Source organism: Gossypium hirsutum, chromosome D07, assembly GCF_007990345.1.
Source record: "Gossypium hirsutum isolate 1008001.06 chromosome D07, Gossypium_hirsutum_v2.1, whole genome shotgun sequence".
NCBI classification, from domain to species: Eukaryota; Viridiplantae; Streptophyta; class Magnoliopsida; order Malvales; family Malvaceae; genus Gossypium; species Gossypium hirsutum.
Genome location: NC_053443.1, coordinates 32,349,255 through 32,365,545, shown reverse-complemented (window position 1 = coordinate 32,365,545; position 16,291 = coordinate 32,349,255). Strand labels below are relative to the sequence as shown.

At 28.9% G+C, this 16,291-nt stretch overlaps 2 protein-coding genes and 1 non-coding gene across 17 annotated transcripts; 1 reads left to right on the top strand and 2 right to left on the bottom strand.

Annotated features, from left to right (window-relative positions):
• Nucleotides 1-4,215: 4,215 nt before the first annotated feature.
• LOC107933951 (DExH-box ATP-dependent RNA helicase DExH11) lies at nucleotides 4,216-8,006 on the top strand. Of its 15 annotated transcripts, none has more exons than XR_005915629.1 (7): nucleotides 4,216-4,453; nucleotides 4,535-4,634; nucleotides 4,995-5,373; nucleotides 5,481-5,559; nucleotides 6,186-6,226; nucleotides 6,301-6,395; nucleotides 7,570-8,006. XR_005915629.1 is itself a non-coding variant. In XM_016866273.2 (3 exons), exons 2-3 carry the CDS (start codon nucleotides 6,315-6,317, stop codon nucleotides 7,828-7,830), a joined length of 342 nt encoding a protein of 113 aa, XP_016721762.2. In that variant the 5' UTR covers nucleotides 5,566-6,226; nucleotides 6,301-6,314; the 3' UTR covers nucleotides 7,831-8,006. The 15 variants fall into 15 exon arrangements, 2 of the variants coding, with proteins under 2 accessions (XP_016721762.2, XP_016721763.2); XR_005915628.1 differs by having other exon boundaries at nucleotides 4,535-4,714; XR_005915631.1 differs by having other exon boundaries at nucleotides 4,535-4,906.
• Nucleotides 8,007-14,011: 6,005 nt separating this feature from the next.
• LOC107933946 (60S ribosomal protein L28-1) lies at nucleotides 14,012-15,734 on the bottom strand (the record flags this gene model as incomplete). Its single annotated transcript, XM_016866267.2, has 3 exons — nucleotides 14,012-14,327; nucleotides 14,934-15,097; nucleotides 15,587-15,734. Coding segments are annotated over 3 exons (453 nt in total), but the record flags the coding sequence as incomplete, so codon positions are not given.
• LOC121219725 (small nucleolar RNA R24) lies at nucleotides 14,579-14,668 on the bottom strand. Its single transcript, XR_005916616.1, has one exon. It is a non-coding gene; the product is annotated as a small nucleolar RNA R24 (small nucleolar RNA).
• Nucleotides 15,735-16,291: the final 557 nt, after the last annotated feature.

Genomic DNA, 16,291 nt, shown 5'->3' with positions numbered 1-16,291 from the left:
GAGTTTATTTCTATTTTTTCCTTATCAGAAGTAGCGAGTAGTGGCTTAAGCATGAATAAGGGTTCTTACTCTTTAATATCAACCTACCATTACCAGACTTACGACTCTGAATGACCACATTTCATGTACAGACATTTCATCCCTTCAGAATATGAATACTTACCTCACACAAGGTATAAACAAAGGTATTACACACACACATGGAAGTAAGAAGGAACTCACCTAAAAATGTAGCAAGTCTAAACAACAGGACCTTTGCCCTTATCACAAAGACCTTCAAGATTATCTTGAGCTAAAATATGGATAGTTAAACTTATCATATCACTATTTCAGAAACTAAACATGTTTGCAAGAAACATTTTCATAAAACCCAGAACTAGAAAGTTTCCTTCCTTACACTAGCACATACAGCGCTAATATCACGTAAATAACCATGAAAATAACCTAAGGTTCTTCCATAATTACCAAGGAGCTAAAGCAAGCGAAGAAGTTGGCTGGTATAGCAAACCCAACTCAAGTAGATTTTTGATCTTAGGTTTTTAGAAAGAGTGAGTGTAGAGAAAATTTTGAAAGAAGATAAATGCCAAGAAAATGTGAAGATTGTTCAAGAAGTCACTACTTACTTATACATATTAATACAGACACTAGGTTTAGTGAAAAAGTCAAATCATCCTACTAACCCTTCCTTGTTTCCTGTAATAAGTACTCTCATAATAAATTATAGTCTTATAAGCTACAGTAACTTAGTTCCATTCTAACCCGATCTCATTTGACTAACTAAATAGTCCTACCAAAATGGTACCAGTTCTATTAAACTAAGAACTTTAACAAAAATGTCTACCCCAGTGGCGTGGCGTATACTCCACAAAAGAGTCCGCCAAACCATCGAGCTCACCAAAATGCGAAATTCATCGATTGGCACATTCACAGAACCTTATAATTGGCCATATCTAATACCTTACTCCCACGTAATTCACTCTAAGCATCATATCTCAATAAATAGTCATCGAGTATTAGGACTTAGCCGGACGGGCTGTTACACGAGTGATCCAAGCAAAGCATAAACTCTGGAAAGGGACTAGCAAACCTTGGATAAAAAGGCAATATGGGAATTTGTGTGGGCTTAGTGATATTATAATTGATGACTTTGCCATTGTTATAAGACTTAATTTTCCTCATTTTTATAATTTATATTTTGCGAACTAGTAAAGCTATGAAAATTAATACTTGATTGATTGATTTTGTTAATTTCCTTTCACTATGAATAAAATACCATGCAATATCATTCTCTCTTATATGTGGGCTCATCTCTATGTACTTAGAATCTTACCTGATTTAAACTCTAAACCCAAAAGGTTTGTATTGCACTATTATGATGAAATTAAATCGAGTTAGCCAAAATTTTTGCAAAGTACTTGTACATACAACCCCCTATATGTGTTTGTGAACCCTGATAAGTTTATAAATCCTTGTATGAGGAACCCCGATAAGTATGTGAATCCATATAAGTAGGACCCCATATGTTTGCAAACTTTGACATGCCTGCGAACCTTATAATGTATGCTAACCTTGGAATTAAAATTCAATGTATTTGTGTACATCTGTCTGATTATGCGAACTCTGAAAATCTCTTGTTTGACTTCATACTATGTTACTATGATGTGAAAACCCTTTTCCCTTATGCAGTAAATATCGTATGTTCGCTTGTCTTAGGTTCTACGTTTATGGTTATGTTATTCCGCTGCACTAAAATGATTTAACTCATGCTTTATGTTGAAATGTTGTGGTGTGATGAAGGTTTGGTTGGGAGTTAAATGGGGAGTTACTCGTGTGGTGGCTAATGTGGCACACCAAATTTGTGTCAATCCGCCTCGGTCGAGTTTAGGGTGTTACAATAATAGTTATATATACTAGTAGTCACTACACCAAAACAGGCTTTTAGCGGCGTTTTTAGCGGCATTTGGATAAAAAAACGCCACTAAAGATCGAGCATTAGCGGCGTTCTCCAAAAAGCGCCTCAAAAAACCTAAGCCCAACGACGTCGTTTTCTGAGCTTTCGGGGATTTAGTGGCGTTTTTAATAAAGAGCCGCTAATGCTCAGGGATTTAGCGGCGTTTTTGGAAAAGCGCCGCTAATGCTAAGGGCTATAGCGGTGTTTTTGAGGAGGCGCTGCTAATGCTCGGGGATTTAGCGGCGTTTTTGAGGAGGCGCCGCTAATGCTCGGGCTTTAGCGGCGTTTTTGAGGAAGCGCCGCTAATGCTTGGGGCTTTAGCGGCGTTTTTGAGGAAGCACCGCTAATGCTTGTGGCTTTAACGGCATTTTTGAGAAGCGCCGCTAATGCTCAGGGCTTTAGCGGCGTTTTTTGAGAAAGCGCCACTAATGCTCAGGGCTTTAGCGGCGTTTTTTTAGAAAGCGCCACTAATGCTTAGGGATTTAAAATAATTTAAAATATTTGTTAAAAATGGAAAAATTAAAATACTATTACTTAAAATAATTTTAAAGTTTTTTGCATACATTACTGATTTTTTAATTTATATATTAAATAATTTCTTATATAATCGTAAAAGAGATAGTATTATTTTAAAATATTGAATTAATTATCACTATAGTTTAGGCTTTTTGGTTTAGGGTATATGATTTAGAGTTTAAGGTTTAGGTGATACCATTTTAAGGTTTATGGATTATGGGTTTAGGGGTTATGGTTTATTAGTTTGATATTTTGAAATTAAAAAAAAAACTTCATTTGGTAGACATGTAACAAAGAAATTTACAAAAAAAAATTGTAATAGAAGAATTAAATTCATTGAAATAAAAATAAGGGTAAACTACACCCAATGTCACTATACAATTAGTGGATTTACATTTTGATCACTCAACTGCAAAAAGTTACAAAATAGCCATTTAACTATTTGAAAGTTTTCATGCAAATCACTAAAGTATTAAATTTTTTCCTTTATAAAGTCCTGCTAGTGAGTTCCAAGTAATGATTTGATAATTAGTATGGTGGATCAATACCCATTGTCAAGTAGAAGAATATACCTTAGATCCAAGTTGATCTGACAGTTGGTGTCAGAGATCAAAGAAAAAGTTGGTTGGATATTGGTTTGCAGGTTCGTAGTGTTCAAAGTTGTTTCATGAAAAAATTGAATTGTAGAAAAGGAGAATAAGATTGGTACAGGTGGCACAAACAAAGAAGGCTATACAATAATGATTTTCAATCCCAATGTTCTTTTTATAACTTCATTGCTTGTCTTATAGCAACAGATAGTAATTCAGGATCAATTAAAGCTTCAATGAAGATATTGAGCTACAATGTTTGTTTTAGGGAAGATTTAGAGGTTCACAAGAGGATGAAAGCTATTGGTGACCTTATTCAACTTCATTCCCCTGATATCATTTGTTTTCAAGAGGTTACTCCGATGGTTTAGGGATTATGGTTTATGATTTATGGTTTAAAGGTTAGGGTTTAAGGTTTAAGGGTTAGGGATTAAAGGTTAAGGGTTATGGGTTAGGGATTTATGTTTTATAATTTAGGGTTTAGATTAATTAGTATTTTTTAATTTATATATTAAATAATTTCTTATATAATTGCAAAAGAGATAATATTAATTTTAATATATTAACATTATGATTATAGTTTAAATTATTTAAGAGATAATAGATAAACTTTATATATATATTAAATGGTTTAGGATTTAAGGTTTACTTGATATTTGTTAAGTGATGAAATTTTATATAATTAATTAATGCTTTTATATTTAAAAATATTTAATATAAACCATTTGATGTATTTAAATATTAGATTATAAAAAAATTGATAAATAAAAAAAAAAGTAACAGATTGATATGAATAAGTAATTATCTATTTTGGATAGGACCAAATTATAACAAATAAAAATGAAATACAAAAACTAAAAGTTATAATTTTATCTAATTCTTTTAAATATTACTTAAAATTTAAAAAATTATTTATTTAAATTTTATATGAAAGATACAATAATTTAATATAAGAATTGTAAAAAAGTTGAGCGTTAGCGGCGTTTATGAAAAAAACGCCGCAAAAGGTATACAATAGCGGTGTTTTTGGTCTAAGCGCCGTTAAAAGTCGAGCAAGAGTGCGAATATTTTTTGCGAAGTGACGTCGTTTTGTATTTATATTTTTTTATCCCAAAATTTCAAATGAAATATTTTCTCTTTTCCCCCTTTTTCCCAAAATCGATTCCCCCCACCCCCAGAAATCCCGCCTAAAATCTCTTCTTCTTTTTTCCCCATTTTATTTTTTCCCAAACCATATTGTTGCAAACTTGTAAGAAGATTCAAAAGAAATTGAAGATAAGAGGATACAGCTTGAAGACGGATGGTCTTGATGAGATTCTCTCATTCGTCAATCGCTTCCAAGATGCTGAAGATGAGGCTATTGATCTCCTCCTCGACTAGCTCGATCACCAATCCTGTAATTTTCTTTATTTATGCTTTTCTAGGGTTTTCCTTTTTTTTTTAATATTCTATTAGTATTTTTTTTAATTGTAAGCAGTGAATTCTTCCATAATCGACAAGGAGGCGGTGCACCAAGTAGTCAGTCTTCTATTGGATGCTAAAGCAGCTGAGAAGGAGATCTGTTTGAATATGCGGATGTAATTCTTGCAAAAATCTCCTTGTTGAAAATCTAGAGACTTAATTCGTTACAGAACACTTTGATAATTAGTAAAAGCAAGTAAGGAGGGAAAGACTGATGCTGGCTTTTTTTGTTTCTGACCATCTAAAATTTCATCCATGATCCTCAGTCAACGTTTGTTTCTATGTCTATACACCACTGTGTTACAAGCTCCTTGGATAGTATTATTTTTCTAAAAAAGTATTGCAATCCTTATAACATTCATTCTATGGCTTTCTGTCTAATATGTTGGTCAGTTTCCTTTCTTTAGATCATGATTTATGAATGAAAAGCAATTCATTCTTACTAAGGTGTACTGATTTTCAGTGTTTGTTTACAGACCCTGGTTTTGATATATGGGGCATCAGTTAATTTGAATGTAAAGAAAATGGATCAACACAGGAATTTTAAGACTTGTACTGAAGTTCTATTGGAGGTCTTGTAGATTCGTTGTTTTTAGATGATAAGAGATGGACGCAGCTTGTAGAAGCTGCAGTTGCGAATGTTGATTATTTTCTGGCTGATATTCTATCATTCTTACGATGAGAAGTCTATTCCTGTCAGTATCATACATTTCATGCTACAGTCTAGCAGTAAACCATATATGCAAGCTAGTGATCAAGCCTATGTCAATACTGTAGACACCTCTACTTGGAGGTTGCTAGAACTACATTGACAAATTGTTGATTGTCATCTGCTACAACTGCAAGAATGGAAAGGTTTGTTCCTTGCACTGCATTTAATATTGGTTAAATTTGTCAAGTTGTCATTTGAAGCTTGTATTTCTTTATCACTATATATTTCTACTTTCTCTTTTATCACTTAGGTATAAAATTTTGGAGGAGCTTGGAGATGGTACATGTGGTAGTGTGTTCAAAGCCTTCAATATAGAAACATTTGAGATTGTAAGGAACTTGATCCAGTAGTTGCTTTTTTTATCTTTCTGTTTACATAACTACATGATTTATTTTATTTATCATTAAGATATATTCTTCTCATTTGTTCCTCATGTATGGTAGAACTTAATTCAATGATTAATATTATATACTTTGCTGCAGTTAAAAAAATTCCTTTGACGTGTAGGAAATTCAACTTAAGTCTTGTACCTCACCTATTTAAGTTAATTTAATGATTAATGTTGTATGCTTAGCTTCACTTAGAAGTTTTCTTTTAACATGAGGAAAGTCAGCACAAGTCTTATGTGATGATTGAAATGACCTCAATGCCTTGGAGATAGCAAATGATGAATATAGGATCAATTTTGAAGTCACTTTCTGAACCATTATGTGAATTCTTTGTTTTTAATTGGTCAATCTTTCATGTACCTACTGCTAATTTCTGGAGGTTACTTTAAAGCTTATATCTGATTTCCTGTATACCTTTTTCTATATGTATATACATTTGAAATGAGATCCTATTCGATTTCAACAATACAGTTTATGGTTGGACAGCTATCCTCTTTCTCTGCCTTATATCTGTCTTATTTTTATGTGTTGAAACTGCTTTGATCTTTCTTTTTATTGTATATTAGACGGAGAAAGCATTTCTCAAACAACCCAAGGTGTTTTTAAGGTGAACTAGCTTCTTCCATTGTTATATATGTTTTACTTTGTTGCTAATTCATCTTACTCAGACCATTGTTATAGAATGTGAAAAGCCAATGAAGCAAGGAGTTCTCACTCCTGGACGTGTTCGTCTTTTGCTTCACAAAGGTCTGTGGACTTTGAAATATTTTTCAGAGGTATTAATTTTTCTCTTTTTCTTTTCTTCTTTGCTGAGTTTTTGAATTCTTCCTGTCTTTTCTTTTCTGTGAATCTGATGGAATGCAAGTGGTATTGGTCATGTAATTACGATTAGAAATATTTCTTGTGAATTGGATATTGAGGTGATTTTTCTCTGGTTTTTTATAGCTGAAAGTTTGGATTTAATTGGAATTAGGGTTTTTTTATTTTAATCTTAAAATAATTTTTAGTTAAAGAAAATCAGTATTTCATTTGTTAAGGAAGATTTTCGATGTTTAAATTTGGAATATGATTTTCAAATTCTAGTTATTAAAAGGCCATGACTCTTTTTTTTTTTTGATTGATTCTTGTTATTCATGGTTTTAAAATAAATCTTATTTTTTTAATTTTTAGTGTGTGGTTTTTCATTAATCTTAAGTTGCCTCTTGGGTTTAATCTCAAAATCCCTGAAATTCATTTGGTTTCTGGGTGAATTTTTATATGTAAATTCTCTCGTTGCCTTGTAAATTCAAAATCTTTCTTATTTGTATGATTTAGGAACTCTGATTGTTGTTACTGTATTTGTATGATTTAGGAACTCTGATTTATACTTGATTAATGGTAGCTCGCTCAATTATTAAATAATTTCACAGGGAACTCTGGTTGGAACCTGGACACATCAAATTACAAGTTTACAAGTTTGTTTCTAGTAGCACATGTGGAAAATATAATTGCCTTAATTAAGTTCATCCACTTATAAAACCTTTGTATGGGTTGCTTCTCTCTCTTTTCCCTCCCAGCTTATGACTTGCAGTCTGTTTTGCCTACAAGAACATCTCTTTATCTTCTATAACAAACTGCTCACATTAATATTTTGATATTTTTTTGGTGATGATTACATGCTATATATTATCTGGAAAAGGGGGAATCTGTTTTTGTGGCGGCACATACATCTGCTAGAAAGACAGTTGTAGCAGAATATGCATTTGCTTTGGCATCAAAATTACGTTAGCTATTTTGGTCTTTTGCTTGTAAATCTATAGATGTTTTGATTTTTTGTTAGCTGGAGATGTGACAAATTGCTCACATTGATTAAGAACCTCAGGCCACATCTTTTTTATTTTCAAGTTTCTGAAGTTCTATGCTGAATTTGGTTTAGTTTCAAGTTTTTTGATAAGTTTTCATGTCATGCAGCATTGCACTAGAGCTGTGTATACTGCTCCAATTAAAACAATTAGCAACCAGAAGTATAGAGATTTCTATGGGAAGTTTGATGTTGGCCTTCTCACAGGTGATGTTAGTTTGAGACCAGAGGCTTCTTGTCTCATCATGACAACTGAATTGTTAAGGTCAATGCTTTATCGAGGTGCAGATATTATTCGTGATATTGAATGGGTGAAGGGGTTGCTTTTTGTAGCATTACTTTACATAGTAGTTTCATTACTTTTCTGCTGAACGCTCTTGTTAGTTCTTTTGTCTAATTTGTGAACATGATATTTAAGATGTTTCTTTCTATTGTGACTATATGAATGTAGGTTATATTTGATGAGGTGCACTATGTGAATGATGTTGAAAGATGAGGTGCACATTTATTACCTTGCAATGTGTATAGTCATAAGCAGGTTCAACTAGTCAGTTTGTTTCTCATATATATTATTTATTTTAGTTTTGATTCTAAATTTTTATTTTTATTTTAATATTTACGACAACTTGAGTTCTAACTTTTGGATTTTAATTGTGTTATTAATTTATTATTTTAAATTCTAAAACTAAATTCATTAATTTTTATATTTAGTTTTAAAGTTAAAAATTTCATAGAAAATTTAATTTAAATAATATTTTTTATTTATCCTTGAAAATATATTTAAAGTTCAAATTTAAAAAATAAAACATAATATAATATTTATCATAAAAATAAATATTATTTGATTAAAATAATTTTTTTAAATGTTATGTTTTTAGTGGCTTTTTGCGAGAAGCGTCGCTAAAGGTTTGTTCTATAGCGGCGTTTGTGGGAAAAGCGCCGCTAAAGGTCTCGAGCTATAGTGGCGTTCATGGAAAAAGTGCCGCTAAAGGTCTCGAGCTATAGCGGCGTTTGTGGAAAAAGTGTCGCTAAAGGTCTCGAGCTATAGCGGCGTTTGTGAGAAAAGCGTTGCTAAAGGTTTTGATCTATAGCGGCATTTGTGGAGAAAGCGTCGCTAAAGGTCCTGATCTATAGTAGCGTTTATTTCTAAAAACACAGCTAACATTTGCGGTGTTGACAATAGCAGCATTTTTTGCGGCGCTTTCAAAAACGCCGCAAATACTAACGCGCCGCTAAAGGCATAAAAAAACGCCGCTAAAAGCTTGTTTTAGTGTAGTGAGTACATTATATATTACTTATTATAATTTATTGTGTATTATTGTACTAGTCGAAATATGCTCTAAGTCCCTATAATTTTCATACATTTAAAAGCTAACCCTCCTATAATATAATATAATATAATATATTAATAGTTTATATATGCATCGGTAATTAAATATTATAATATCATATAATATTATATCTTTTATTATAATCTATATGATAATAATAGTTATATATGTATTAATATTTTTAGTAATAGTTATATATTATAATACTATTTTATGTATTAGTAGTATACTAATTTAGTAAATCGGTTTAAGGTCAAGTTAAGTAATCAATTTCAGTTTCGATAATAGTTATACAATATATTATTATATTATCATTAAAGTTTAATTTTATAGATTTTAATAATTAATAATTTTATATATTTATTATACATATATAATTATAGTATTAAAAATATTTATATTAAATTAATATTTAAAAAATTATTCCACTTTATAATTTAACATAAAAAAATATTATTAATTAGTTTTCTTATTAATAAAATTTTAATATAAATATGTAATACTTATGAATATATTTTTCAGAAAAATAAAGAATTGTCATTTATTTATATTTTAAGTAATATCATAAAATTATATTAATTATTAATGTCTATTATGGTTGTTCAATATTATAAAGTCAGGCTTTGAGTTGGATTTATCTTAGGCTTGGGTCAGATTAGTTTTAGAATTAGGTTTATTACAGACTTGAGCTTTCTTAGGCTTGAAGTTTCTCGAGCTCAAATTTTCTTAAACTCGAACTTTTTCAAATTTAGATCAACATAAACGAATTTCCAAACTCTGGCCTGTTTTACCAACTCTAGTATCCTCATGAAACTTAAGATGAAATGCAATTGTTCAGCAACACTTGCCAAAAACAACGAAAGTTAGTTAACGTAGCAAGCGAGCTACTTCCTTATCAATGTGTTGGCTCATTATTGTACTGAGAATTGCTTGGTTGAAACGAGTTAAAACAAAAAACAAAAAAAAAGGTTTCATTAAATTCATCTCTTCTTCTTTTGTGGCATTGAAATTGATATGCACACAGGGGCGAAGCCAGAACAATTTTTTAGGGGGCCGAATGAAATTTTAATTTTTTATAGTCTATATCTTTATAATTCTTAAAGTATTAAATTGAATTTTTATAATTTTAAAGGGAACCAAAGTGCAATTTTATATTTACTAATTTAATTTTTTTTTAAATTAGAAGGCCTATATGGCAATTTTTCATTTTGGGGAGCCGGGCCCATGCTAGCCCCCTCTAGAATCGCCTCTGTATGCATGTGATAATCGCACATCTACAAGGTTCAAAACTATATAATAAATATATTTATAAAAGGAGAGAGATTTGTTTACAGATTATGCATATCAAAGTTAATGTAAATTTAAAATTTTTAACTATTTATTTTCAGTAAAAAAAACTTACAATCATTCCATAAATCTTAATATATATAGTATTTTTGTTAAAATATTAATCGTACAAAAATATATAATATTATACAGATATCAGATTATTTCAAAATTTATATGCATAACAAGTACAATTATATTAATAAATTTAATGATTAAATTGTTAAAATATTAATAAGTGAATCTCTTCTTTTTATAAAAAATTGATATAATTAATAAATAAGACTTTAATTGAATGGTAAAATATTAATGTTTAGGTCCAGATCTTATCATATATATATTTTTTCTATATAAAAAATGATAAAAACATCTTTAAATTACTATAATTTATTTTATAAAATAAAAATGTTTTAATCATTATTTAATTAAATTAATGTCCAATTAATTTATCAATAAACAATTTAGTATTATAAAGATGTAACATATCCACACACACATATATATGTATATATAAGGGTTTTTATTGTTTGAGGGTGATATTTGAACTTTTAAGACAAAATGCATGTGATGAATTGTGAGGCATTTCGTGAAAGGTAATCCAATAGAAAATAAGCAAAATGTAAGATATTATTATTATTATTATTATTATTATTATTATAGCCTTTGGCCTTCCCTTTCAATTCATGAAGGGGCAAAGGCAACCTTACCAAAAAGTCTCCCTCGGGGCCCCACTTCTCCCCATAATCATTCATTCATCTACGTGTCACCTCATCCCAACCAAAAATTTAATAAATAGTAATTAAAATAAAATAAATAACACTTATGAAATCAAATCAAATTATATCGAATAAACCCTTAGAACCATTGGATATGCTCCCATGTTTACACCCTTAAAACCGGATATAATTTGGGTATACCGTATATCCTTCTTTCAATGTCTCAACTTTTTCTTCTCTTTTTCTTAAATAAATTTGTTATTGTTCGGTTTACTTAAAAGGTCCTTGAATTATGGAGATTAATTCAAGTTAGTACTTATACCTTAAAAGTGATACATTTAATCCCTATTACCAATATGATGCAAATAAGTTTAAATATAAAATTGACTCCTAAATTATATTGTTTTTTAGTTAGGTATTTATTAAAAATATACTTAAATTATCAATTCCGTTTCTTTTTAATTAAAAGATATATGATGCCCTGTAAGAGTATACCACATGCCATACTCTTATTGGCTGGTATGGAGTTTTGGTGGAAAAATTAGATGAAATTAATAATTTTAAGTACTATTCTTTTTTTTCTTTTTTTCTTTTTTTGAGATTTTAAGAGAAACCCAAATTAACAAATGACAAATTTCAAATCAATGGCACTTAAAGAGTTAATGCTAGTTTTTCACTGCTATTGCAGTTGAAAAATATATTTTGGAAAAGTAGGATAGAAAAGTGTCAGTGTAAAAGTGTGTTTGTTAGTTTTTAGTGTTTTTTATTGTTGTAAAAAATTGCAATTGAAAATTAAAATATTTTTTTAGGCATAATATTAAGAAGTAAAAAATTAGTTATATGATATTTAAATAATCTAATATAATGATAAATGAAATATAAAATTAAAATACCTTTTAAGTAATTAATATAAATTATTTGTAAAATTGATGATATATAAAATGTTTTTAAAAATTTAAATATAATAATTAATAAGATTTAAATAATTTAATATAATGATAAATGATATTTAAATGATTTAACATAACTATACATAAAATATTTAAATAATTTAATATAATGATAAATAAAATATAAATTAATCTATTTTTTATACACCTTTTAAATAGTTAAATAAATAAGGATATTTTAATTATTTTCACTTCCAAACAAAAGAGGTCAAAGCACTTAAATCCCAATTTTTAGGTTTGAGTGGAAATGTACTTTTCAACCGCACTTTTAACTACAAAAGCAAAGTGTTCTTCATTGTTTCTATTGTAAAAAAACACTTTTAACCATCGCAATGAAAAACGAACTCTTAATAACATTGTCAAGAAAACCATCCAAGAAAGTAGTTAATATTGTTGCAGCTTTGATTTTTAGTATCATTTGGTTAGGGTATTATTTTTCTATATATTTTAGTTATTGATTAGCTATAAATTAATTAGAATCAATAATTTTTAACTACTCATATAACTTGTTTGTAGTAAAGCGAAATTTTTTTTTATAACTAACTATTTTAATATATATATCTATATGTACGTACTTGGAAGAAAGAACACATATATGAAAGGATGAATGCAGTGAGGTTGGAATAATTTTTTAAAATTTATCGTTTATATTATAATGTAGTTCTCAAATTTTTTTTCATAAGCTCAGAATTTAAATCAATTTTTAGTTTCATGGATATTTTCAACCTAATAATAAAGGGATCATTTTAAAGTGTAGGGGCTTGATTTTAATCAATGCGGAGCCACTTCTCAATCACTTCAATCATTATTGTTTTGGGTTTACTTTGGGCTAATATATATTCCCTTGAATTTATCTATTTCTATCTAGTTGGTATTTATTTTTTATTTAATTAGCATTTAGATTTGTATTTTATCACTCACTTTACTACTTATGCACTAAGGGCATGTTTGGTTCGCTGTAATGGAATAAAAGTATAATAGAATAGAGCTGTAATGGAATAGAGGCGTAATAGTAATTCAATTGTTTGGTTGAATGTAATGGAATAGAGGCGTAATAGTATTCTTGTGTTTGGTTGAATGGAATGATGTTGTAATAACATAAGGAAAAAAATTAAAATAACTAGAATACCCCTTAGTAGAATTTTTTTTAGGTAGATGATTATTGTTATTGTTATTAAATTTTAATAAGATTATTAATATAAATAATAAATAATTTAAAATATATTTTAACATAATTATTATTAAATATAATTTAATAAAAATATATAATTTAATAAAATTCTTAATATTAAATATTCTTATATGAATTTTCTAAAATCATAATATATAATACTATTAAATATAATTTAACATAATTATTATTAAATATAATTTAATAAAAATATATAATTTAATAAATTTCTTAATATTAAATATTCTTATATGAATTTAATAAAATCATAATATATAATACTATTAAATATAATTTAAAATAATTATTATTAAATATAATTTAATAAAAATATATAATTTAATAAAATTCTTAATATTAAATATTCTTAAATGAATTTACTAAAATCATAATATATAATACTATAAAATATAATTTAAAATAATTATTATTAAAAATATAATTTAGTAAAAATATGTAATTTAATAAAATTCTTAATGTTAAATATTCTTAGAATTTACTAAAATCATAATATATAATACTATAAAATATAATTTAAATTAATTATTTTTAAATATAATTTAATAAAAAATATAATTTAATAAAATTCTTAATATTAAATATTCTTATATGAATTTACTAAAATCATAATATATAATACTATAAAATATATAATACTATAATATATAATACTAGAAAGATCAATGATGAATGTTCAAGTTTCGATTAATCAATCAATTCATGATTGTTTTTGGTTTCGAGAACTTCCTTGCCCTGGTTCTTTATTTTCGTTCTTTGTTTCACTTGATCCTGACATTAGCATTCTACTTTCTGGTTTTGGGGTCAACCATTTTCAATCTCCACCTTAAAATAATCTGACAAATTCCAAAGAAGAAAAGTCTAAACAATAAAATTGACATCTGAAATTATATATTTTATCCCAGTTATTATGGCTCATCCTTTTGTTATATACTTCACAATCAACAGACACTTACAAAGTTCCACTGCTGCAGGATTATCTTGGAAAGGTGATAATAGTTGGCTATAAAATTGCGATGGCAGAAGCAAATGTCTCAATATCAGGGGAAAATAAAGGGTAAATAGCTCCAAATCTTTGTTGTTTCAAAATCTATCTAGATATAAAATACAACAACTCAGTTCAAACCATGAAAAATAAGACAAATTCAAAAAAGGAGTAAAAAAATGTCTGGGGCAATGAAAATAGCAGAGCTCATACAACCTGAAAGGTCTAGCTCACTTCCTGCCACGAACCTTCAATGCTTGCCTGTTCCTCTTCTTGACACTAGACTTGGCTACCTTTAGACTCCTGTGCACAGCACTCAACCTTGCAAGGGCTGTTTTTGTTAAATCTGGCCTGTAGTAGTTGTCTGTCACCTGAAATGTTGGAGAAGCAACTTAATTATAAAAGCAGACTAGAAAAGCACCTAAAACTAGATTATCTGAATATCTGTATATCATAGAAAGATACATTAACAAAATCTCAGAATATCATTGAAAATCTATAGTAATAACAGCACAAAAATAGTGCACACTTGGCAAGTTCATACACTAAAATTCAGCATAAATATACACATTATTGCCCAAAGCTAGCAATATAAGCATTGAAATGACATTTTATAACATTCAAAGCTCAGAAGCCAAGCGTAACAAGTAAATTTCATAGAAGAACCCAACAAATAGATCCTTCTTACATGTTATTGCTTCATCACTGCAAGATCTTCCAAGAAAATTTATGCTTGAATGGCAAGTAACTACACCTTTAGACAGACAAATCATTATTTAACCAAGAAATCCAACAATTTTTACTAGTTCATAGACTACACATTAAATATAAAAAGCCAACATAAAAAAGGCTTCCAACATGATCTTAGACAAACAATTTCTTTCCACACACAAGACAACCTAATCATTAGCAAATTACCAATAGCAAACCCAATAAAAGAGTAGAGAAATGAGTTTCAAAAAACACTAACTATTTACCTCGTTTTTGACCGCCTTGGCCATCCTGGCGAACTCCTTTTTCATGAGTGACTTGTGAAGCAAGGCCGAAGGCTTGTTCTGCTTCTTAGGCTTGGTGGTTGCTAACAGCACAGACTGGTCTTTGCCCCCACTTTGAATGGTGACTGTTTTCTTGTTTGCCAACCCTAAAATTACAGAGTAACTCAATTAAAAAACAAAACGTACAAAAATGTGCAGAACATGAGAAACGAAGGGGATTAAATACAATATATTAGACAAACATCATAGCTTGTTAGTCATAAATTATATCTTCTCCGATTCTGACCATTCAGAAGATAAAAATAATAATTTTATTCTACATTTCGTTAGAGTTCTAAATCAATTAGGATTCCCCAGAAAATCCTAGAATTTACTCAGATTAAGGTAAAATCCATTCAATTTTTCAAGAAACCAGATCCAATTCTAAGAAATACCCAATATTTCCCTTCGCGTTTCCTTGATAACTACGAATTCATATATAAATAAGCTGCTGCTGCACATGCAGAAAATACCATTTCTGCCTCACTTCTAAAGAAACGAAAAAGAAATGAAACAGAAAATAAAACTTCAGATCAAATATTCTCAAATGAAAAATAATAGTAAAAAAAAATGAAACTTTTGGATCAAAAGAATACTAGAGTGTTTGTAGGAGTGGAGGTTGTAGAGATTGTTGGGCTCTTTGCTAAACTGAAAGCTAGTAGTTCCTCTTCCAAACTGCCTCACCAAAAAGCAATTGTTCTTCTTCACTACCTTCCAAATCAACTGTCCGGGTGCCGATACAAAAAATCAAAGATGAAGAGAAAAATCAAAGAAAACACAAAAAAAAAAAGATAGAGCATATAACTTGGAGGTGGCTTTCGGGTTGGGAGGGTAAAACAGGGCTTAGAAATCAGGAGGGTTAAACGGAAAGCTAAACTGAGCTTTTGGAAGGGAATAGAAATCATAGAATTTTGGGAATAGAAGCGTAATGTAATAACCCCGTAATAGGGCATTACACCCAACCGAACCACGGAATAGGCGGGGCCCACGGAAACGTTACCTTAGTTTATGATGACAAGATATTAATAACTAATTAGATAATAATACGTGCCAATCTATTAATGTGACACATGACAATAACAAATAAGAAATAAGAAATCTAAATAATATTTTAAAAAGTATATAAATTCTAAAAGTTATATAAAATTTTTTCTCACACCCTTTTTTTTATAACCATTAATCCAAATTCAATTTTTTTAATAATTTTATATATTTTTAATTTTTATAACATTTCATGTTTTATATTATTATTTTGAAATTAAAATATATAAAATTTAAAAATAGTTAATATATAAATGTAT